Source organism: Melopsittacus undulatus, chromosome 15, assembly GCF_012275295.1.
Source record: "Melopsittacus undulatus isolate bMelUnd1 chromosome 15, bMelUnd1.mat.Z, whole genome shotgun sequence".
Classification (NCBI taxonomy): Eukaryota; Metazoa; Chordata; class Aves; order Psittaciformes; family Psittaculidae; genus Melopsittacus; species Melopsittacus undulatus.
The window spans coordinates 4,955,052-4,980,487 of NC_047541.1; the positions used below are offsets into that span (position 1 = coordinate 4,955,052).

At 45.3% G+C, this 25,436-nt stretch overlaps 1 protein-coding gene across 6 annotated transcripts in view; it reads left to right on the plus strand.

Annotated features, from left to right (window-relative positions):
• Nucleotides 1–11,245: 11,245 nt before the first annotated feature.
• PRDM10 (PR/SET domain 10) overlaps nt 11,246–25,436 on the plus strand; it is a 40,816-nt gene continuing 26,625 nt past the window's right edge. For 2 of the 6 annotated variants that reach the window (XM_034069496.1, XM_034069500.1), the window contains exons 1-4: nt 11,263–11,362; nt 19,383–19,572; nt 21,864–22,028; nt 23,501–23,560. In XM_034069496.1, the coding sequence (XP_033925387.1) occupies nt 19,480–19,572; nt 21,864–22,028; nt 23,501–23,560 (318 nt within the window). In that variant the 5' untranslated portion in view covers nt 11,263–11,362; nt 19,383–19,479. Of the gene's footprint in view, nt 11,363–11,555; nt 11,574–11,763; nt 11,808–19,382; nt 19,573–21,863; nt 22,029–23,500; nt 23,561–25,436 lie in introns of those variants that run through there. The other 4 variants (XM_034069497.1, XM_034069499.1, XM_034069498.1 and 1 more) reach the window with 4 other exon arrangements.

A 25,436-nucleotide genomic window follows, 5' to 3' on the forward strand; every position in this document is an offset into this window, starting at 1 on the left:
TAGATTAGAACTAAATTTGTCCCACAAATGTGTGTCAAATATTACAGTGGAATGATTAACGATATCACACATAATGGAAGGATTAAGCAGTGATGCAGGAGAGTTGCTGGAGAGGAACAGTTTAAGCTTCTTTCTACTCCTAATTTTTGGCCTGGATGGTAAAAGAACCTGAAATTGAAAATAAAAAATGGGTTTTGTGACTGGCAAGCAAGGAGAGATCTGATTCACAACTGAATTCTTCATTCAGTATTCACTGGTGGATTAAAAGCCAAATCATCCTAACAAATAGCAGTGAACAACGTTGAATCTCAAAACCTCAGGGTGCTGAATAAACGCAGAATCATTTCCAGCAGCTTTGAAGATAAGTGCAATTCAACAACAGAAAACCAACCCCTCCCTCCCAATCAGGTCTGATTCAGTGCCTGCTGCATCAGGCAGCATGGAATAACCTGTGCTGACAAGCTCCTTGATGGCACACCAAAGTCACCCTTTCTTTCCCCCATCACTCGTTTGTGCTGTTACTCAGCCTGCAAGCAACAGGGTGTGTAAGGAAGTAACTTCCAACACAGGAACAGACAATAAGGAGGTTTACAGTGTCTGGATCTCCTGTGTGATACAGCATTAGCCCTGGGAACTGTTCTTTCCCACCAGTGGCACAGCAGCCTTAAGTGCCAGTGCATTTAACAGCAAAATAACTACACCAAAACTCCCTTCCTTACTCCTTGGTATCCTTGTATAACATTTCCTGTTCCAATCATCATTAGGAGGTGGCTCCCAACCTCCCAGTCATTCTTTTTATGTCAACACAGGAATATTTACTTTAGCTTCCCAGAATACACACCCTGAAGCAAGGGAGTTGGGGCCTCAGGGACCTGCAGCCCTGCCCTCCAGTGCCTGTCACCACATCTTGTGCTGATGAATAGTCTCATCTTTGATATTTACAAGGAAAAAATAGTGGGATTAGGCATTCCCAAGCACAGGAATTCACATTTTTAGACCTTGCTCTAAAACTTTAAATGTCCCAAATACAGATGGTGCCTCTCTAGTACTATTCATGAATGAATTTATTCAAGAGAATGGCTTCATATTCTTCCCTGGCTTTGTTATAACCTTTGCAACAGAGTTGTTTGGAGGGCCATAAGAAAGAGAAGTAGCAGAGCTTTGAAGCTTCTAAGGCAGCAAGAAGTTAGAATACAGGTTCTCTTGGCAATAAGAAAGAAACCATGTACTTGAAGTCTGTTCCAGTTGAATAAAGGCACCCAGCAAGATGCAGCTGAAAGGAACTGGGTCATCTGGGCAGAAGACAAATCCCAGGGTCTCCAAGGGAAGGAGTGGACCACATACAGCTTTAACCCTATGGCCCGAGGGGAGAATAACCTCCTCAATCCCGCCCCTGAATCACATTTACTCAGAGGACAAGTCAGCCCTGAGTAGTCTGTGTTTTGAATGAGAAGTTGCTCTTTTTCATTTATAACTTAGTTTTTTGCTATAATTTTCCCCTCCCGCACAGGAGAAGTGGGTATCCTGTGTTCTGCCATCCCAGTTTGCCAAAGCTTGAAGGTCCCCTTTTTATCCCCCCAAAGTCATACAATATCGAAGACACCAGTTCACAGGAGACCTTCCCACCAACACCAGCATATCCTGCATTTCATGATGCAGATTACAAGGCTTTTTCCAAGTCAGGATTTTCCTACCTTGTCTTAGGGTTGACTCCCTAAGGTCTCCAACCAGATAGAGCTGATTGGCTAAGTTATATAAAAGGAGTCTTAAGTAGAGCACTCAACTGAGGTTTGAGTTTTCCCTTTAAAATGCAAATGCCTGGTAGTTAATTCCCTTTTGGGATTTCAGAGCTGCATTTAAAATGGGAAATGATGATACAAAAATACACTTCAGAAAGCATCGCAGGATGAGTAATGAACCATTCGCCACGTGAATACAGATTTTGCTGGTCAGGAAACAACTTCATTCAGCTGTGTTTCAGGAGCTCTCTCAAAACTGCTTTTGGTTAAGTTTCTCCTCAACCTATTACCTGGTGCAGTCTCCAGGAGGGCAAAATTTCACTATTTAACATATTCCATTTACATATATCAATATTCTATCAAGTATTATAAATACCTCCCTCTTTTCTGTTAAAAGAGCCTAATGATACCTTTTCCATGCTACCTGAAACTACAGCTGGATGACAGACCTTTTGCCAGCTCCCCTGCTGACTGGAAAGGCTAAAGAGCTATCCAAGGAAGTGTCACCTTGACAAAGATCTTCAATCACTTTTCACTTCCCAGTTTCAAAAGGAGAGTCTTCCATCTCACTTTCTTTTTCCATGATTCCCAGTTTACTCCTGAGAGGAAGAAATTACAAGCATTTTATAAGGATAATTATATCCTTAGATCAAACAGTGCTTAAACACCTACATGTGCACATAAACACACCACTACAGCCTTCACAGACATGGGGATGCAAAGTGCTCTAACCTGCATTTAAAACTGTGTTCCACTCTTTGCATGACCAGGCCTCAAGGAGCTCAACTGGATTCCTTGTATTTGTTCTGTCTTCTGGAAGATATACCTTTATATAAGCCTTCAAAAGGATTCACTTCTATGCACACTGGCACATACACGTAGCCCATTTTGAATAAGCCTTATAGCAGGAAAAGATGGGGCTGTGCCATTGTGATACCAAACCCACAGAACACATGCCTAAAAGGCAAAACCTCTAGCCATCTTTTGGAAGGTCTAACCCTGTGATCTATTTGAAGAACTACAAATTACTTGCATTTGGATGCACTTGCCTAGGTGCAAAGCACGAGCTATGGCCAGGGAGAACATGCAATGGTGTGCAATAGAGCAGGCCCCAAGCCTGCTCCCCCTGGCTACCTGGTGATCCATCACTGACATCCTTGGTGTGGTCCACAATTAAGCACCATCTCAAACCCTGAAAAGCAGCAAACTACACAAGTCTTACATCAAGTTTGCCTCTGTCTCTATGAGAAAATCAACTATATCAAACAGCCAAACTTCCCCTTTCTGCCCTTCTTTTGTTTCCGTGTTTTGCTGCAAATTATCCCAGTTCCCCAGGCTCTGTGCTCCCTTTTTTTGTTAGAGACCAACTTCAATCAAACCCCAGATCTCAAAGTCCCCAAACAACCAACAAAGGCTGCATTTGAGCATGTTAAATTTGAGAAGTCACAATAAGGGCTGTGGTAGGATACTGTGAGATCACTCACAGAGCACTATTACTTCATTGTGAATGAAAACAGCATCTGGCACAGGGCAGGAAATCATCTACCAAGAAGCACAGCAATGAAGAAATCAGATTCAAATGCATTTATGGCTACACAAGCTCTTACTTTCATGTCATGGAAGGTTCTTGCATTGTTCAAAACAGGTCTTTAAAGTAGGAGAAGGAAAAACACCACACAGGTTGAGCCCTTTTTCCTCCTTCCACTCCAAAGCTTGCCAGTAGCTTTCCAACAATGGCATAATTCACTATTATTCCACAGGGAAAGGAGCCTGCATTTTTAGTGTGGATTTATGTTACCAAGCCACATGCAGACTTTAACCAGGTTTCCTTTAATAGCTGGCAAGGAGATAAACCCCCAACAGGTGCTGCAGAAATACTGACTTGTCTTTTAGTCTTCTTCACACCTTTAATGGGCTTTTGCTGTATGGCACTTGCCCTTTATTAAATTCCATCCCATTTTGTTAAGCATTGTTTCTACAGCTACTGTAAGAGAAAGAAAATAGGTCCAAATAATATGAGATAAAGGATAAACTTGGGAAGGAAAACATGAGAACAGGCAGCACCAGCAGGTTTGCTTCATGTTCTGCAGAGGATTACTAAGGAGGGGACAGGGAATGGGAGCCAGGCTCTGGAACTCATTACAAAGATGAGCAGAAGAGGTAACACCCATTTAACAGCCAGGCTTTTACATTCGGAGAGGGCCACAAGGATGTGAAGTGACACTTTCAACTTGTTAGGGTATTCCTGGATGATGCAGAACTTGCCAAGGACATGAATTCAGCTGGATCAGATTGATCTGAGGAGCATTTGAAGCATATTCCTGTCCTTTGCCTGCCTAAAGACTTCAGCGACTGCAATAACAACTTAAGACAACCTCACCACCGTAGCAAAGAGACTTCTCAGGGTAAAGAACAGCTATTGCTTAGATGAGCCTGCAGCTGGCGAGTCTCCCAAGGAAAATGACTCCAAATTTGCTGTAAGGAACACCCCTGGTCCTTTATCATTCAGGCAAATTCACTAACCAGCAAATCCAGAGCACTTTGGGAACCAGAGGGCAAATTCTGGGATCCTTTGATCAAGCTTACAAGGCAAATCCTACCTGAGCTCCCACTGGAGTACACTGGCTTTAAAGACAGCCTTCGGGAGCAAATGGATTTGAGAGCACTGGGAAATCTCCTTTCTCCTGACAGCAAAACTCCTGATACAGATCTCCAGAAGGATTCCTGCAAGACAAAGGCAGAGCAGACATACGGTGATGCAGGACACAGGAGCACTCTCATCTGGAACAGCACCAAAACACATTGGGAACTGCAGCCCCATGCTCAGGCAAGCAAACCCTGAATTCTTCCACTGTATGCAGGCTGAGGTTACAGGAGTTCAAAGCCTGTAATAACAGAGAAATGCCAAGTCCTGTCATAGCTGAGGGGGAAAGAATGCTCTCACCTTACTGTGTAAATCCACTGCTTTGAAGAAAACACCTCTGTTTTGGGTCAAACTGGCCCAGCCCCTGCGCACACCTTGACTACATCACCCTGGATGCACCTGGAAACATCACATGGGCTTTAACAACAATGATTAAGCCTACAATCAACAAAAAAGGGGGTGGGGGTGTTAAGAATTGGCTTCAAATAACAGTGTTATGTTCTGCTCACCAAAGGATTTGGGTGAGGCAGCTTGATAGCTCATTTCTCTGTAGCCTGCAGTCTATATCCCTCCTCCACTGTCATTTGAAAGACAGCAGAGGATCTGCCAGAATTCCCAGCTTTGGGCAACTCTGTTTTTCCTCTGAACAACAAATCCTCATGTTTCCCCTGTCTGTCTGGCAGCAGCAGTTTTCCATTTGTAGCCATCTGTAGTAGGGCAGAGGCTACAGCTTCAATCTTAATGCCTGTCTCAGGTGATAGCATTTCCTTTTGGTCAGCCCTAGAGACAAGGCAGACCTGAACTCACTGACAAATCTTGACACTTACCATACATTCATTTCATTTGATACCTACTGTTCCCTTAAGATGCTTGTTTTGCAAAGCCTTCAGCTATCTGCCTGTAGGTGGGTGGAATATACTTACTATTCAAACTCAGTTCCACTGCAAAACATCCCCTCTTTTAAACTAATCACTCACCACAGTAAATATTTCTCCTGCGCTGCAGCAAACATCCTCTTCAAGGACCCAGCCAAGTGCAAAGAGCTGCTCTGCAAAAGCATTTTGAACGCAATTCAGAATGACATCTAAATCAATACAGCCCCACGCTGCTGCTGGTGGCTGCTTGCATAGGGCTTGCTGCAGGGTGAGCTACTCTGAAAGCCCACAGAAGGGTTCTTAGTGACACAAAATCACCTTTGTTGGAAATAAGTTGTTTCTACTTGCCTACAGAATTCCAGGAGCCTATGAGGAAGGTTCAGTGGGGTTTTGGCTGTCAAATATTTGATTTTGGAACTGCTGTGATAGAAAAAACAGGATAAGCTTGAAAACATGGGCAGCAAAGACAGAGCTTAAAAAAGCAACACACGCAGCTTTCTCCACAATTATAAACCAATTTCTCTTGAGCTAAGCCCATAGCCTTTCAGCAAATACTGAAAATTGTACATTTAAGACAAGCTCTATAATAAACCTTAAGGAAAAAAAGCAGCAAAATCACCACAAAACAGAGCTCCTATAGACAAACCTTACCTGCAACCTTGAAGCAACACTTATAAATCTCACTGACCCTAAACAGCTTCACCTGGGGCCTCCACCCATAGGCCCAGGAGCTCTATTTAAGCCAAGCCCAGGGGCATATACTTGTTTCTAGTGCTTGTAGTGTAGTACTGGGGTTTGGTTTTGTGATAGCTATACTTAGCTATAGACTTCCAGTCTCCCATCCCAGCTTTCTCTTCAATTAGTCTCACTACTGTGGATTTAACAAGCAACCACTGGATTTTGGCTAATCCTGACTGTCCTCACTAATCTGCAGCTAATTCATGTCTGGCTCAAGCACCTGCCTCATTCTCTTTATCTTACCTGCTGACCTGGCTATTGAGATGATCCTGACTGCTGTTTCTAGGTCAGCATTGCTCACCTTGTTCAGGTGCTGAAGGATGACACTGGAGCTGGTGAGTACCTCCTCAAGTTTACAGATCCAGGCTTTTGGCTAAGAGCTAAAGATTACCCAGGGGAAGCTTTTACTCTTAGAAATCAATAAGGGCTTTAGAAAACACATTGCATAAGATAAAAGCCACTTCTTAAAAGTACTGTTGCACCACTACAGCGGAGGGGGTAGTCAGTCAGTCAGATGGGGAATGTGCTACATGGGCAAAGATGGGAGAAATTTAACTTCACTAGTCTGACAAAAGCAACTTTAGGAATAGGTATTGCTGCTGTCTATAAGTGCACACTAAGATAAAAGGCCCATGTTTAAACATTGGCAAAAGAAAGGAAAAAAGGACCTTGAGGAAGAAAAAAGCCCCTTGTCTTCAGTGATGTTTTTAGTCTCTTCTTCAAGGTTGTAAGAAGAAAAGTCTCAGTTGTTCCTAAGGGAAAGCCTGCTCAGGTTATCGACTGTGGGGGCTGTGATGGACTCCCCTGCCAACTATGAGGTCAGTGTTCTTGATTTCTGAGTGCTGGGGAAGGAGGCAGAGTGACCATCTGACAGAGAAATACCTTGGTACATGCTGGAAAGATAATACTGAGTTTTCCCAGCGCGAGGATTCGTGTTTTAATCTTCTAAAAGAAGCCCTGATAAACAGAATGCCTGTTTGGCACATCCACTAAATGAGATCATTAAATGTAACTCATGAAATGTGCCTCTAATCTGAACATCTAAGTTATAGTTATATAAGTTATAAGTTATCTAAGTTATAACTAAAGCTTTGTCCACGTTGGCTCTCTTAATCTGCTAAGCGTATCCAGAAACAGGAGGAATGTCTCTAAACTTCTCCTTTCCCAACACAGGCTGGGTAAGTGTGTCTCTTACATCATCTTATCATTGCTTTTTAAAATGCAGTTATCAAAGGGATCTGTATTAAAAATCCTTTCCTAGAGCTGCAGATGGGGAAACCTGAAATGCTTTAAATCCTGTAAAATAATGATTACTGTTTGAAGACATCATTATAATGCCTAAACATATAGAATGTTTGATCTCTAGACAACTTTCTAGTGATCTCAGATAGCAAAAGCATTGGTAATAGTTTTCTGATTCATTCCAGTTTGTTTAATGGAGAAGAAAGCCAAACAGCTTCTGTGTTGACTTTGCAGAGGTGCACAAATCACTTCCTACTCAAAACAATGCTTCTGCATAACCAGAACTGGGGAGTGGTGACACCTCAACTAGAGTGGAAAATGAGCTAACAGAGTTGAGTACATCCAGTGAAGTACTTAGGGTTGATAAGGGTTGAAAGTCCTTCTTGGGAAGAAATGGAGGTATTAACTGAAGAGTAATCCAGCTGAAGAAGCTGACCTGGATGTCAGGTTGAACTGCATGTATCCAATGTGCTTTCCTGGGAAATACTCCAATAATGAAGTGTTGTGATGGAAAGAGCAGCTCTGCTGCCCTGGTTGTACCTGCCTGTGAACTGGGCCTTGCTACTGGTACCACAACCACTTGGCTGCTTGGTTTAAGGGTCAGGACTCCAGTGGCACCAGAAGTGTGGCAAACACCTTCCTCAGCTTGCAAAAGGCTTGCAAAGAGGCAGTTTACATCTGACCTTGTGACTGGTGAACCCTCTTGGTTGATTTTTATCTCTAGACACCATCAGAAGCAGCAGGGTTACTAAATCCTGTTAGAATGGAGTCAGGGGATGCAGGTGTGAATGGTGAAGTGTTTGCCCTGCAGGCACTGTTGCACCCAGATCTCACTTTCCCTTCCATACCCCACAGCATGCCTTTACTAAATAGGTTTTTCATGGTGAGCAGCACAGCTCCCCCTTTCCAACACTTGATGCACCTCTTAGTAAATGCATAGGGGGCTATTTGGGTTGTTTCTTCACTGATTAGTGTGCTTTTTGCCTGTATTTCTTATTAACTATTGGGGGATAAATGCTATTTGAGTGGGAACAGCTCAAAAAGGAAGCCAATAGTGATAACTTCTTTAATAGCTTGTTTTTCATTTAGCTCTAAAACATTAGGTAGATGCTCTTGAGACAAACTAACCCCCAAGTTCTTGTAGTCAAACCTTTCCTTGCAGCATAAGGGGATTAATTCTACTTGTTGAAACAACTGGTTAAGCTCTTTTGGGGGGGAAGCAACACAGAGAACCAAAATGCAATTACTTTGTTGTCTTTATGTTTTACATGAGGCCACTTTAAGGCAAGCCACAGTAAATTGAATTAAAGTGGGAAACTCGCATCCCTACCTCCATGTTTTGTAGTCTCTGTGCAGGATTCAAGTAATTACATTTCAGTTGCATTATAAATTAGCAGGCTTGAACAGGAACCGAGCTGAAGCTTTTCCATCTCCTAGATTGGTGCTTTAAATCACAGCCAGCTGCTGACATGCACAAGGGAAGGTACCACAATGCAGAACCCAATTGCATGCACGGTTTAATTGGGATATCTAGGCACAAATCCCTACTTGCCATGCACAGAGGGAGTGCAAGGGGTCAGCGGGGCCAGCAAGGCATCATCTGCTTCTCTAACTCCAATGGCATTACAGCACTTGAGCATTTCTCTTTGTGGTGTTTTAATCAATGTGCTCCTCAAAATGGGATCAAGAAAATCAACTTACCCCAACAGGGAAGAGACAAGATGGGACACATGCAGCAGAGGCAGTGGAGAGATGAGGAGGTGCAGGGGTGGAGATGTGGATTTCATGACCTGGAAGGTAATAAAAGGGTTTGATGAAGAGTTACAGCACTGTTCTTAGCAATACAGGTGAATATATGTTGCTCATTTGAACTGTGACGATTAGAAATACATAAATGAATCTGATGGGAAGACTTTTCTATCTCTGCTAGGGGAAAAACAAAGCCCAGAACATCACAAACCCCATTAAATCTGGGCAGTACAATAGGCATGACATCAGGCTCCAGATACTGCAGCTGATGAATCAGACCAGCATGCTGCTGCTCCTGCATCTGGCAGCTTGCTGCTTGCACTGAATGGGGCTTTCCAAGCTATAAAGGGGGGGAAACCTGTGGAATAACTTCCAGAATAAGATCTGTGCCCCAGGGAAGGCCTTGTGCTGGTTTGTGTTCAGTAGTCCAACTGCGTGTCTGTACGAACACATGGCACAAAGCACGTATGTCAGAGCCTGTAGGTGTTGAAAGCATTAGGAAATCCCTATCTACAAAAATAAACACAAATAAAGCACTGGAAACACTTTGATTTTGTAAAGTAACACCCATAGCTGCTAAGAATTAGGAGAAATAAAGCAGCTTTGTCTTCTATCTCCTTGCCCTATTTGTTATCTGAATGTTTCAGCACAGTATAATGAAATCAATACGGGTTTTATAGCATAGAAGAATAAATGGACTCCATAACTCTCATACTTCAAACTAAGAGAACTGCCCAGAGGACTAAAAAATATTGTGCAAGGGGGAAAAAAACCCCAATGAACATCCAAATGGTGACTAATTCTGATCCCTTCAGCTTTAAAATCCTTCTTATTTACCATTTTAAGGTCGAGCTCCTAAGCATGAGTTAGAAAAGACTTATTTCTGCCTTTATGTTATCTCCTCTCGGTTGCTCCTGGAAAAGATGGGTCAGTCCAACAGGGGATGGCTTCAGGATCTGCCTGCACCTCAGTGTGAGGGTTTAAAAGGTAAGACCAGGCTTTAAAAGGACAGCCCCAGTGGAGAAGTACACTTGGTTGCCCCAAGATCTCACCACCCTTCTGCTCTCCTAGGGCAGGGAAGGAGCAGAACCAGTTTTGGTGAACAATCTACTGGGTTTGGGGGGTGTTTTGGGTCAGTTGGCCACAGTGGTCCATTACAGAATGCTCAGCTTTGGTGCAACAGTGTTATTTATATCCAGTTTATGAATCCATTGGGAATAAATGTTAAGGGTCCTAAACACAGAGGTTGTCTTACTTAAGAAATACATCCTCAAAATAGCTTTCAGAGTGTGTTTTAATGTCAAATAAGGAATCAGAAAAGCAGTATTTTGCTGTGCCACCATAACACAAACACCTCTTTAAGACAAATGGTGACAAAAGTACAGCTATAACCCCACTGGAATGGCCACTTAGTTAAATTCCTGAGCAATAGTCATGATTATCCTTCTCTGAGCTGACATTTAGGATGCTGGGATACACATACCATGTAAACAAATTGAAATGCCACCACCAATCCGGGTCCCTTGGAACAGAAGGAGCTCTTTTGGGAGCATTTCCTCAGGGGCTGACCCTTGACAGGTATTAATACCTCCTGCTTCAGCTTTTCATTTACAAGAATGAGTCAAATCACAGTAGAACCCACCGGGATGCTATTTTTCATGCAATTTCCCATAATTATACTCCGAGGCACTGCCAGATGGGTGGCTTGGGGCAAAGAGGGATTTCAGGCTCATCTTCTTATCCAGGAGGGAGAAAGACGTGGACATCACGCGTGTAAACGGGGGATGCCAGGCTGCCGATAAATCACTGCTCGCACTAGGGGACCACACCGCACCTCCCGGCCAGCAGAGGGCGCACCTCCCCTGCACGCCCTCCCAGCAGGGGGCGCTACTCGCGTCCCCCCCCACGCACCGCTTTCCACCCTCCCCAGCAGGGGGCGGAGCGCTGAGATAAGAGGAGCGATGTGATTGGTGGCGAGGCCCCCGGCGGAGCAGAGCGGGGATGAGAGCCGAGCTCTGATTGGTCCCGGGTTACCCGAGGAGCGGAGTAAAGACCCGGGCACGGATCCCCCCCCCCGCCCCTCCCCGTGGCATCGGGTCCCCCCCCTTGCTCCCCAGCCCCCCTGACCTGGCCTCTCCGAGGCTTTTCTTGAGGACTTTTGTGCCCCATCTTCGCCGGCGGAGGCGTTTCAGCCAATCAGCGCGCGGCACCGCGCCTTGTTGCCAGGCAGATTATGGTAATGAGGTCCGGGCGGCCGCCCCCCCCCTCCCGCTCTGCAGCTACCATTGTGAGGTGAGGACAGGTGGGGGGGTTTGGGGCTGCAGCGGGGCCGGCGGCAGCGGCCGGGACGCGGCACCCGCACGGGACCCCCTCAGGTAACGCGATGGGACGGTCCGGGAGGGAAGCCGGACCCGGGGGCACCGCGGGGACCCGCCGGGGGTTTTGGACTTGTTGTTTTAGTCGCACCCAAGATGGCGCCCGGAGCTGGCGGCTCCTTAGAGCTGGGGCCGGGATAAACCGTTCGCTTCCGCGAGTGGGGGGGGGGCAGCAAGGAGCAGTCAATCCCCTTCCCCCCCCGCGGGAGAGGTACAGTCCGCTTCCCCCCCCTCCCCGCCCCAGCCGGGATCCCCCACCCGCCCCGGACAGAGGGAGAAGGGGCTGCCCCCACCCCTGTTAACCCCCCTCCCTGGATGGTACAGTCCGGACCCCGGCACCTCAATAGCGGGGGGGTACTGAAGCCATCTTGCCGTGTGTCCCCCAGCGCTGTGGGGACCTCAGCGCCCTCCCCATCCGCGATGACTCTGGGCCCCTCTCCCCGTGGTTAGATCGGCTCCCCAGGCCTCGGCTGCTGGGCCGGCCGCTCTCCTGTACCCGGCCGGTGCTGCCTCTCCCGGCCACCCCTGTGCCCCCCCCGCCCTCAGGGCCGGATGGTTGGGGCTGACTGACCGTTGGGCGCCCTCACGGGGGGCTGAGGGCCCGAACCGGGGGGGGGGGGGGCGATGGTTCCTCACCCTGGGGAGCTGTGGTGAGGGGCACCTGCGCCTCCTGATTGGCCGCGTGCCTCGCGCCCCTGCCTCCCATTGGCCTAGTGAGGGGAGGGGGCGTCGCACCCCGTCCTCGGATTGGCTGGTGTTGGGGGCAGAGGGTATATGAAGGGGAGCGGGGGACAGGGGTGCTTGCAGTGTGGGCTGAGGGGTGCTGGCCCTATGGGCTCCTGCCTTAAGGGGTGCCTTTGGGGCAGCAATGGCTGACTTAGGGCTTGGTGTGGAGGGAAGGAGCCCTTTCCCCGCCTCATTGAGGTGCTAGGGTGCGGCTTGTGTGGAGGCAGCTCCTGCACAGGCAGAGCAGAACCTGTGGCCGGCTCCCACTGCCTGAGGTGGCTTCATCCGTCCAGGGTCTGAGGGAGGCACAAGGCCCCGTGTACGAGCAGGAGGCTGTGGTGTTGGTCACTAATGTCTGTGCCGGCGGTCATGGTTCCTGCTGCCAAGTAACACCTGTTCTTGTGGGATATGGTTGTAATGTGTGGCTGGTTGGGCCTGGAGATCTCTTGCTAGCTAGATTTTGGTGTGGAGATGCTGTCTCTCTCCGCCTGTGCCACAGTGGCATTAATTTGTTAATGGGGGGTTGTTAAATCATTAGGTTGGAGCGGAAAAAATGAGGTCCTGGTGGTCTGGCCTTCAGAACTACTCATCCTAAAGGGACAAGTCACCCTTGATAAGGCCTGCATGTAGGAGATGTTCTGAGCTATGCATGTGCACCTCTTCCCTCGCAGCTGCTCCCTGCAGAGCCTCAGAAGCTCTGATCAGCTATAGATCAACTACAGATCAACTACAGATTAACTATAGATCAACTATATCGATCAATATATAGATCGACTATAGATCAAAGTCAAGAACTAGGTTTAAGCTACTGAGTTTCACAATCCCAAGAGTGAAATGAATGGGCTCGGTTTGGCATTTGTGCACCAGCCTTTAGTGTGTGACCATAGATCTATGGTGCTTACAGACCAAATACGTGTCTACGATACCTATCGATGCTTCTCTTCCAGCATTTCAATGGGAGTGGAGACCACTTCCTTCTGTGACATTCTGAATAACTCAGTTATGTTGTCCCCTTTCCATTGGCAGATGAAATGCTGATGAATCACCAGCTGATTTTACAGGGTCTTTTGTGGAAATAAACTAGTTGGCAATCTCAAGCCTTCTAACACCTTCATTTCTAGGGTGTATTGCTCTGGTCAGTCCTTAAATGGAGAACTTGTGTCCCAGATGGTGATGCTTTTTGGCACCTTACTGTGTTCATACTTGTTTTGCCTGTTAGGTGGTTAATATGAAGCTTTATTACCTTGTTATAGGATGAGATACCAATGTAATTGGTGGTGTTATTAGTTATTGTTGTTGTTACTCTCCTTTGGAATAATTGACACTCTCTTTTATAGAGAGAAATGGCTATGTGGCGTTGCTTGCTCTCCTTTGGCACCCTTATTACTAATAGTAATTCCCTCTGCAGTCAGCAGCTACTTTTAAGTGTGTTTCTGCCCACCTGCAGCTGCTGTCAGCTGTGTAAACTGGATTTTAATTGACTTCTAAGTGTAGCTAATTGCAGGGGCTGTTTGAGTATTGTGAGCTTTGTTTTGACTTAAACAGGAGGTCAGGTCTGCTTGACACTTTTATTTCCTGCCAGTAAAACACGGCAGAAATAGAAGGTGTGTTGTAGCCTTTAGCTGGTGTTATACATGAAATCCCTGCCTGCTTTAATGTGCACATAGCCTAATTTGTTCTCTGTGGTCTTTTGTACTGCAGAGAAGCAACTCTCCTGAAGGAGAAATCGTTGGGTTTTAAGTGCAGAGCCAAGGTACAGTTGTCTTTTGAACTTTGAGAGCTTAACAGAGAGGGGTGATTTAATTCAGAGGGGAGATGGATGAGGGAGTGAAGAAACAGCACTGTATGCTTATAGGAAGGGCAACAACCTCTTCCTCTGATGGATGCTGGCCTTGGGGAGAGTTGACTGAGCAGGAGAAAGGATGGGAGACAAGAAGATGACCAGGGGATGCTGGAGGGGAATGGTGTGGTGGTAGTTTGGTTTTCTTTCAATAAAACCTGAGAGTGTCTTGAAGGTTTTGAGCACAGATTTTGATGCAGACCTTGGTTTTTTTCCTTTTTGTGGTCATGTACTTAAATATTCTTTTCTCTCATTTCTCACTTTGTCAGACCTCACTATCATTTATAAACCACACCAATGAAGTAGATAGGGTCACTGACTCAAGCAGCTGGAGCCTGACACTTGCACTGTGTGACAGTAACAGGCGACAGGACCTCACAGTATGAGCCATTTGGAAGATGACCGTGTGAAGAACATGGGCACACATGAAGGGAGGAAGGAATTAGTCACTGGAGTGGGTATTTAGATGTGGAGCAAGTGGGAAGAGAGGTGGTTTGCAGACCATATGCATATACAGAAATGTAATTGTTTCTTTGCCCACTCAGAAGATGAAGAAGAATTCCTTCCTTATACAAGAATTAGGGTTCAGCAAGGGTGTCCTTAGAGCAGGAACCACATCTCCAAGTTGGCCTGTGGCATGTCCCCAGGGTGATGGTTATTGCTCCTCTTGGGGCTCACTTGGAATCCCTCATTATCTCCCATCTTTTGGGGTAGACTCTCAGCTGCTTCCCTGGTACTTTGTGAGTTACAACATGTTGAGCTGCCCCTGCAGTGCTTAGCCACTGTCCCATAAGGAAAAGGACAGTGACACGTGTTGGACACTGTAGCAGAGGACTGGCCTTGAAAGAGGGAAGAGATCTCTTCCAGCTTGCTGTTGCTTAGAGGCTGGATGTGCCATAAGGATATATATAGCTTTATTATGCACAATTTGAGTAGAGTGAATTCGTGTTTGGCTATTTTTTATACAACTAGATATATTGAAGCCACTTTGCCTCTTGTGGGAATAAATAATCCTTGCTGGCTTAGTCCTGTGTATGATTTCCATTTTGAAAAAGCCATAAATACTGTGGTTCTGTATTACCTGATTGTCAGCATTGAGCCAAAATGCACCAGAGCCAGAGTTCCTTGAAACAAGATGTGCTTTTGATGGATGGGAATGCAGAGGAGGAGACAGTAGTCGTGACTCAGTCCTCAATGAGGTTAGAAACCTTCTTGCTGCAATGGAAGCTGCTCTTGCCAACGGATCTCAAGAAAGGACTCTGCCTTCTAGGCAAGCTGGATAATTCACTTAAGTGTGGGATAGAGCTTTTTACAGCCACATGTGATGTTCCTTTGGAGCATAATAAATCCTTTTCATATTAAGGAAGACCTATAGTCGTAAAACCCCCTTTTGTAAAAGTCATGCATATGGGGGGTGGTGGAAAAGAGTGCTCAGTGAGCACAGTACTTAAAGGATTAAGCTAATAGCCCCTGCTATTACTGCTGCAGGGAACCCCAGCCTATCTGCAAGCCTCTTACACTGGGGAGTAAATCACATTAGCTGTTTTACACATGGTGGATTCTCATTTGAGATACTGCAGTGGCTTTCTGGCTGCCTGAGTCGGGAAGCACATTTTTCCCCTTGCCCAGCTTTAATATTCCCCCATTCTTCTCACTCGAGAGAAGGGACAGAAATGGATGTCGGTGGCTTGGGTGCTTTCTCAGCAGCATGTCCTTACACCAGTGGCAAATGAAGCCACCAGGGTTTTTGTCTGTGTGTTTTGTGTAGTCCCAGCACTGACAGCATTCATATCATTACTTAATAGCCAAGAAAATCTGGTTGCTGTTCATATTTATCTTTTTGGGTAGTGCTTTTGGGTGAATTTCAGAGCTGAACGTTCCTTTGAAGCACTGTTTGAGTTGACTATAATCAAGTAGTTTGGGAACCTGTGCCACATAAGTGACTTTGCTGTTACTGGAGGCTTGCTCTTAAAGCACCATTTGCTTCTATTCCTCAATGTTAGGGGACCCATGAGGTGATGTTTCATGGGTGCTGGTTTAATAATCCACCTTCAGAGCAACCAACATGCTGCAGGGACAAGAGAGAGTGGTTAGAGTGTATCATGGAGGTGGAAAGGAGTTTTCTAATGAGGTTTCCAAGATGATGAGCTGTTCAATGACACAAATGCACTTTCCAAGCATAAGGAACTGCTTCACTGTTGATGAGATAGTTTGGATTGGATGTGAAAGGCAAAAACTGAAGAGGAGCACCCATGGGTGCTGCCTCAGAGCTCCAGCAAACACAAGTCACAATGAGCTTATCTTCCACTGGAGTTTTAAACTGATGGGAGCTGCGCAGGTTCTTGAGTCATGATATATAATGTAGTTATATATATATATACACACATATATATGTATATATAGTGACACAGCGTCTTGTCACTACCTCACCACTCTGACATACTGGAGTGATACTGGGCTATATTTACCCCTATTACTGTTCCAGCTTGTGTCATCATGCAGCACGGACTGGATGAGGCATGCCTGCTGGTTAGGGCAGGAAAATGCCATCTTCCCAGTTTAAATCCTTGAAACCCCAAGGCTCTGTGGCTGTTGGTGTGACAGCTGCAGTGAAAACTGAGAGGGGGGATTTAAAGAAAAGACCATGCAGGATTCATGGGGAAGAACATCCTATGAAGGAGTAGGGAGCAAAGTCATTTTGGTTGGAAGATTGACTCAGGTGCTTGTGTTTCCTGGAAGCTTTGGTGTCAGTTCCTTTGGACCAGTTTTCCAGCTCCTGGCATTAACATGTTTCACCATTGCCTTTCCTACCAGCTAAATTCCAACACTGGCTCCTGTGTCATGCCCTTGGGACCTCTCTGGGATGTGGCTCTCCTCTTGCACTGTTTCCATGTTTTCTGTGTGCCCCTTCATCCTCTTCTAGGCTAAAGAAGTTGTTTTCCTTTGCTTTTTCCTATCATAAAAGCTGGGGCTTGGAGCAGCCTGGTCTAGTGTGAGCATCGCTGCCCATTGCAGGGGGCTGGAACTGGATGGTTTTAAGGTCTTTTCCAACCCAAACCATTCTATGATTCTGTGATGGACCTGATGAGAATTCATGGATTTTGAGCCTTTGGTAGGAGCCCATCCCAGGGGCAGATCCTAGGATGTATTTTGAAGTACAGAAGTTGGAAGCAGCAGCAAATGCTGCAGCTCCTGATATTGTCTGATGGTCGTTGCTACACAATTGCCTGGGCTGAGAGTATTTTCATTTCTGTGAAGAACAGCAATAGCAGAACCATTTTTAGACACTGCACCACTGAATTTGGCTCAACCTTGCTTTTCTTCCCCTCAGCTTTGACATTAGTGCTTCTAGAACCATCACAAAACTTGAAGTGACTGTTTTCTGCTTTCTCTTCCACTTTCTGGTACTATTATTTTGGCAAATATGAATCTTAATGCCCAGTTTTGTCTATGAAAGGCCTATCTGAACCCTTCAGTCTCCTTTCCACTCAGGTTGTAAGCTCTTTGTCCCAAAATGAGTCTGCAGCAGTGAGTCAGCATCCTCCTTTAGCCCTTGTGGGGAAGGGCAGCCAAAAACCCTACCTGTTGCATTGTGTGGAATTAGCCAGAATTGTGCCTTTCTCTTCATCACTGCTTAATTTAATTATATTCTTATTAACAGGATAATTACAGTTAAAAACCCTCAAACCTGAAGCATTTATTAAGTGTTCATTTTAATGTTTCTAAGCAATAGATTCAATGACTGGCTATTCTTAGTGCTATTACCCGACTTGGCTCTTGAGTAGTAATGATAGTGAATGAAAAGAGGTGTTTGGGTTAAACCAGCCAAAGCGTATCACCAGGTTAAGGCATTTCATTTATAGTAGAAGTTGTCCAGATTGATTTACTGACCTACAAACGGTTTCATACAAGAATTGTAGATCCCTTGGTGGTCTTTCTAGCTGGTAAAATGAGGGATGAAGTCCAGTGAAAGCACTAGGATTAGGTATGAGAAATCCACTTCATTACTAATCCTTATTAACAAGGGGATCTGAGTATATAGGGATGGATGATGGATGTTTATAGAACAGAGCTTGTACATGCTAACTAACTTGGAAGTGGCCCTGGTTTTCAACACTTGGTTTTCATGGCTCCTCATCGTTTGCTGCAGTTAATGTTTCACATGTCTGTCTGCCTTTTCTCCTCAGTGCTTTTTTGGCATGCTTCCTATCAAGCAATATCAATGGATTTCTGTTCTTTTATCCCTGTAACAACATAGGGACCTAATGGGAAGCCAGAGCTGCTCCTCAGCCCCTACCTGTGGCTGACTGTTCTGTGTTGCTCTGCATGAGACAGCCAACATGAGGCTCTAGTCACCAATGATACCATTAGATGCTGTCTAGCGATGCCCATAAATATCTTTCCCACGGGTTTTCTTTGCATATGTGGAAGAAATGTGATGTTTTGGTATTTATTTCCCCTACCACTCAGTTCAGTGACGTTAACCTGAGCCTTTGCTGTACCGTTGGTGTGTGTTGTGACCAGTGGTACAGTCATTGCTGGGGTCTGTTACACTTACTCCTTGCTGGCAGGATCATCAGAAGGCAGAAGGTGCAGGTTGCTTTCCTTTCTATCCTCCTTATCTTATTTTAGTTGGGCAGTGACAAGCCAACTGCTGGCATTTAGGGGAATAAATTATGCCTACAAGAATGTGCATTTAAAATGCAAATGAATGAAAGCATCAGCACGGAGCCTTCTGCTTGTGTCCTGCTGCCCAGACCAGGCACTTGGTAGGAAATCAAGTTGAGAAATGAAATGGGCTCAGCCTTGTGCTAGTTCCTCCTGATTTAATATGACTTTAGAGACCAAGGACTGGGAAGGTGCTGAGCCACTGACTAGATTCATCAGCAGAGCTGTAAATTACACACGTGAGGTTCCCACTGGCAGATTGAGAGGCCCAAATAGAATGGGATAAAACCCAGCTTAGAAGTAATTTCTCAGTGTCTTTGGGCTCACATGAATTAGAGTTTAAGTTTTATTGTTCTTAAGAATTGTCTGTTGTAACACTGCCTGAATACCAACTGGGACAGCAGTGTTGTACAAGGGGAAATCTGCCTCTGTGTAATCCCAGTTGATTCTTGAACAAAACTGAGACACTAGTGATGCATCTCTGAACATTATGTTTTCTTGTTGGAAGCTGAAGGGTCCATCTTCTTCATCATTTGTTGATTTAGAGTCCCATAGCTGCCAGAAGGACCATGTGAAGAATATTCTGTGGCCAAGGAAATATGTGCAGGAGGAATTGAGTGTAATCCTTTAGTGCAATTGTAGCAATGGTTCACTTGTTTCCTCCTTAATAGGACATAATAAGTATTATACAGCAGAACTTGAGCATGGTAAATGCCAATGCACTTGTGGTAGTTGATGGTAACAGCTCATACCTTAATATCTCCATCTTCTTTCTTTCTCTTATAGCCATGTTACTGAAGATCACCTTGTCTTCTGGAAGCAGAAACACAGTGAACAGATGAACCTCTTCAGCCAGACATTCCTTTAATAGATCTCTCCCCTCATGGAGCACCACAGCAGGGAGGAGATGAACTCAAAAGAGGAAAGTCCACAGGTGTGGGCTGACTCTGCTGAGCAGGAACAGAACAGTGCTCAGGTGAATTATGCCTTCCAGAGCTCTTGGTTTCTGCTTGGGGTGGTTTTCCCATGCAACCCTTTATCAGAATCTGGGAACTCTGCTTTTGTTTGAGGAGGAATCATACCTGTCTGCTGATTCTGAATTCAAGTGAGCAGTGCACACTACAGCAGGGGATGGAAAGACATCTGAAACGAGCTGAACATTGTGGCTATACAAGTTTCAGTGCCCAAATAGATGTACAACCATGTGGGCAAGAGAAAGGCTGTCCAGACTAATGAATATTAACCAGATCTGTGGTCTGTGGCAGCCCATTTTGATGGCAACAGTCGAATCAGTTGGAATTGTGGGTGGACCTTGGGGGAAGTAAGATGAAGAACTCATCCCAGTCAGACATCTGGGTAGTGAGGAAGGGAGAAATGTTAATTGTAAGTGACTAATACAGTCAGATTCTGATGTGTGCAGCTCCTTGCTCTGACAAAATGCAGCTGGGAATTTCTGGAAGGCTGTAAATTGATTTATTCTTCTGAATATGTTATGAAGAGGATGCTGCATGTTGTGGTTGCCCCACGGGCTCAGAAATTGTGCCTCTCCTGGTGATTTCCAGCTTGGAAATTTGCAAGGAAAGGCACTTTTCAATGGGCTGTGTTCTGTTATCTCTACAATGGGATAATCATGCTGTTGTTTGCACATGGCAGTTAGAAAGCTTAATTAGTATTTGCAGAGGGCTCTCCAAATGAGAAATGCTCCCTGCATCCTTACTGCAATGCTTCTATGAGGATTTATTGAACAGAATCAGCACTTAGCACCCGTGGGGGAGCACCAGGTGTCTTCTGAAGCATAAGCTACAAGGTGAAGGAAAGTAAATCAAATATGTAGCTGTTGCATCGTTTTATGTGCAAACAGTTTATGTGAGGATGAATACTGAGACTAAAACAAGGCTTCTTGCTAACTGCTCTATTTTTACTGGGTGCTGAACAAGGTTTTCAGTGTGTTAAGGGTGTTAAAAGATAACCATGTTCCCCTTGCCACTGGAACTAAGTATTCCAGCTTGCTCAAGGTAGGCCATTATCATCATTTGTGGTCATAATACTCTGTCAAAATGAACTTGTTTGGATTTAAACTGCTGGCCTGGACATAACTGGTTCCACTTGTCCTTGGAATCATTGCTTGATGCTTTCATTTCTATGTTTCTCTGTTTAAATAGTTGCATTTTCTCCTGGTACTGCATGTACACGCTACAGAGAAGCAATCTACCATACGCTATTGGTGCCTCATGATAGGTGCAATGCTATTACTTGAAGTAGTATCAAAGTTATAGGTTTTCTTAGCCATTCATCAAGCAGAACAAATTCACTCCCACTACAGAGCTAGCTGGATGCAGCAATTATCATAAATCCAGAAAGGACTATGAGAGTAAAAGGAAACAATATACCAATAAATTCCATATATACCCCAGTTCAAATATGAACTTGCTTTCTCTTGGGAATCTTCAGAGCATCATGCAAGAGTTGAGGATGGGTAGGTGTCTTTTATACCAGTTATGCCTTGAGTTGCAGTGCAGAGTAGAACCAGAATCTGATGGTAGTTTATGTCTGGATTTCTATGTTGTTACCATAATTCAATGAGATTTTAAGTGTGTATTGCAGAATCCCAGACTGGTTCACATTGGAAGGACCTTAAAGCTCATCCAGTTCCAATCCTCTGCCACGGGCAGGGACCGCTTCCACTGGAGCAGCTGCTCCAAGCCCCTGTGTCCAACCTGGCCTTGAACACTGCCAGGGATGGAGCAGCCACAGTTTCTCTGGGCACCCTGTGCCAGCGCCTCAGCACCCTCACAGGGAAGAGCTTCTGCCTTCTACCCAACCTGAACTTCCCCTCTTTCAGTTTGAACCCATCACCTCTTGTCCTGTTGCTACAGTCCCTGATGCAGAGCCCCTTTCCAGCATCCTTGTAGCCCCCTTCAGACACTGGAAGCTGCTCTGAGGTCTCCACGCAGCTTCTCCAGGCTGAACAGCCCCAATGTTCTCAGCCTGGCTCCATACAGGAGCTGCTCCAGTCCTTGAGCATCCTCTTGGCCTCCTCTGGCCTTGCTCCAAGAGCTCCATGTCCTTCTGATGCTGAGGACACCAGAATTGTGCACAGTGCTGCAAGTGGGGTCTCATGAGAGCATAGGGGCAGGATCACCCCCTTCAGTCTTCTGCTCACACTCCTTTTGATGCAGCCCAGTGTGTGTAGGTCCTCTCTGTCCTTGTGTTGCTTCCCATAGGCCTGCATTCCAGTTTCAAGACAGGCTGTGTTCTTTGTTGCAGGTGCACTTTGTCCCTGAGGGGGGAACAGTGGCACAGATCGTGTACAGCGATGAGCAGGACCGTCCCTCGCAGCAGGTTGTCTACACGGCAGATGGCACCTCCTACACCTCTGTGGACACCTCTGAGCACACCCTGGTTTACATCCACCCCGTGGAAGCTACACAGGCATGTGTGGTTCTGAGCACACCCTGTTTTGGCACCTAGGAAACGAGCTGGTTTGAGATGGAAGCTGGTTACCAGCCAAGTGGTAGGCCTGGGAAATAGCAGGCAGTTCCTCTTTGCGCTTTTATCTGCCCGTTGTTGAACAGGGACTTTGTGTTGTTCATTTGTCTGATGTGCAAATGTGGGAATCAAAGGATGTGGAGGCCATGAATTATGAAATGCTGATTATTTCACTCAAGGTGGATGAGATTATAATTAGCTCAAAGGTGTTTTCCAAAAGACAGATAATCTCTCCCGAAACTCTGTCTCTGTTGTATTGAGTACAAAGCTAAGAGCAATCTGTGTGTGTTCTGGAGGAGTCCTTGTTTTGCATAGTGCAGTTACAGTGACTGTCATGTCTTTGCAGAGGATCTTTGTGTATTCAATCTCATTTTGTAGAATGAGCTTCAGGGATATTGTTGATTTTATAGACTTGGAATCTTTTTCCTCTTCATAGATGTATCAAACAGCTTTTATTCTCTGTCAGCACACGTCTATGGCTAGTTAATATAGTACGCCTGTGCACAGATAACACAAGAGGAACATGCATGCATTGTCAAGCATGTTTTATAATGACTTAGCTGACATTATTATCAGCAGTGCTACAGAGTGCATGTACTTGACACCCACAGCAACACTGGCATCGCCTTGTGTGCTGTGGTCTCAGTCTTGCGCAGTTCTTAGCTGTTCCATTAAACCAAAGAGGTGTAGTAGTAAGACATATGCAACTGAGATGAAATTCTCAAAGGCCTAATGTATTAATGTTATGCCATGCTGTATTTGGTTGGAGCCAGACTGCCACCTGCTCAGATATCTCAAGTTTTAGTGAAGTAAGCAAGGCTGACTTCCATCAGTACTTAGTTTTCATGTAAGTCTTGCTTTCCCAAGGGGGAAGCCCTCCCATCAGGGCTGTGTTTGCAGTCTACTGTAGGAATATTGGAGCTGGCATGTCTTCTGTGAAATGAAAAAGAGCCGACATGCTGGCCTGATGAAATTCACATGTGGGGTATGCCTGATAATCCCTCAAAAGAAGGCATGCAGAAGTCTTGTGAATTGCAGGAGATTCTAAGGGTTATCTTCTGTCCTGCCCTCAAGTATTACGTAGTTTTCATGCAGCTATTGAATGTCATCCTGTAGACTTTGTCAAACCAACATCTGACAAAGTGATTGCTGTATTAAAAAGAGAAGAAAAACTCCCATGAGGCACTCCAGTAAATGGGTGAAAAGTGCCACTGCAATATGGTATCATGTTCTGAACTTCCTAAGTTTAGTTGCATTTCTGTGCACTTGGGTAAGTTGAACTAATCTGCTGTGCTAACAGACACATTAGCAGAGGGTGAAGTGGGGCTGGTTACTGGGTGGCAGGGCAGTTGTGGTGTGAGTTGGGAGTGGGCAGCCCCCAGGCTGATTTGATAAGCCTTTTTCACTTTGTCTAGACTCTGTTTACAGATCCCTCCCAAGTGGCTTATGTCCAACAGGATGCCACCACCCAGCAGGTAAGGAAGAGACATGAATGTTCTTGGGCTGAGCTGTTAAGGAGTCTGTTGCTGAAGGTGGAGAGATGTGGCTGTGGTGCTAGAGTTCAATATAAGCTAGCTCTGACCTTGTCAAATGGCAGTCTTCAGTTGTGTGCTATCATCTCAACACGAAGGGCAAAAAGCTCGTGATAACAAGCTGCTGTGCTTGAATGACAAAAGGGAGTTTGAGTTTACTCTTCTTAATTCATGTTCAACAAAACTACCTCCTTACTGCCCCAGACAGATTGCAAAATCTTTCACCAGTGTCCCTTTAAGTCAGCAAGCTGATGTGGCTGATTTATTTTAGTGTGTCCTTCTGGAAAGACCAGCTTTGCAGCTGGCCTCATCCACATTCTCATCCAAATGCCTTTTAAATCCACAAGAGGCTCTCAAGGGATAGCAACTTTGGATCCAATTCTACATTTCCTAAAAGCTTCCCAGGAATTTAAGTGCAAATCCTGCAGAAGTTTGTTACTGGCTCCCTTTTCTTCCCAGGGCATCCCAGGTTTGAGGCATGTGCTGGTGTAAAGGGGACTAGGGCCAGAATGAAACTGGAACCTGGGTTTCCTTTCTCATCCATCACAATGGGAAAGTTTTATTGTTAACTCTTACTAGTATCTTTAGGGACTGTGTTGTGGTAATCAGATAGGGGTGATTTCAGATCTAGACCTCTAGTTCCAATTCTCTGCTTGTCATAGACTTAAAACCCTTGCTGCTTGCTGACTCTTTAATGACACATGTGAATGGATGTGTTAGATCTGAGTCATGACTAAAGCTATAGTTTAAATAGGTCTTTATTGACAGTCTCGGGGCAGAGTGAAGGGTTGAACGTGTACTGAAAGCAGTTTTCTTGCTAGGAAAAGACCTTTTAAATCATTGAGGAAATTAGTGACCCAGTGAAAGTGTTATCTGTTTCCTTCCAGTTCTCTGGAGGAATCTAGAATGTATTTTGCCACATCACCTTCCTAGCATGAAGAAGCCAGAAAACCCTATTGATTTGTCTTAGAGCTCATAGAACAAATACAGGGTCTGATTAAAAGTAGACATTATTTCTCTGTGCAGTTGAGTGACACTGCAAAGGAGGTGTGCTTTCAGTACCCTGTGTGGAGTATCAAGGGCATGAGCACTTATCTGTGTGTCCTCAGCCCCTTGTCCCTTTTGATGCAGCCCCAGCAGAGCTATTCATTGCTGGCAAGGTCCTGCATGGTGGCAGCTCCTGCCTTTGCAGGTGTTTTAACATCAGCATTTCATGTGGGACATCCCAGCACTGACAACAGGTTAAAACAGGAATTAAAGCTCCACTTATCTTTCAGAAGAAACCTCATCTTGAAAAGAAACTGGGAGATTTTAAATCTAATGCCTGTATTTCTTGCACTGATGGAAGTGGAAGTCAGAATAGGTTTGAAGTGTGATTAGTAGTAGGAAATCCTAATAGGAGGTACAAACACGAGCACCCCTCATTGCTGGAGGTGCCGTTGAATACTGATGCTTTTCCAGTTGCCGCTTGGCCTCAGAGACAGCAGCACCAGGCAGCTTGGTTCAGCTTTCCTGCTTGCTGGCCCTGAAGTCCTTTTCCTGTAGTCTTTATACTGTTTCATTAGTTACTCTGAACAAAACAAGATTTGAAGTTTTAAGGCTGTCTGCTTGTGTTGTAGATGTTCTTGTCTGCTCCTTCACTGTTGGCACAACTTGTGTTCTCACTTTTATGTGTATTTGTTAAACACTCTGTGCAGAGGCTTGAATTTCAACATAAAAGCTGCTTAATAGGCAGAGGCACAAACCAGAAGCCACATGGTGTCAGCTGCAGAGAAGGATGAGCAATCATGCGAGATCATGGTGCAAATTCCTGTGTAGA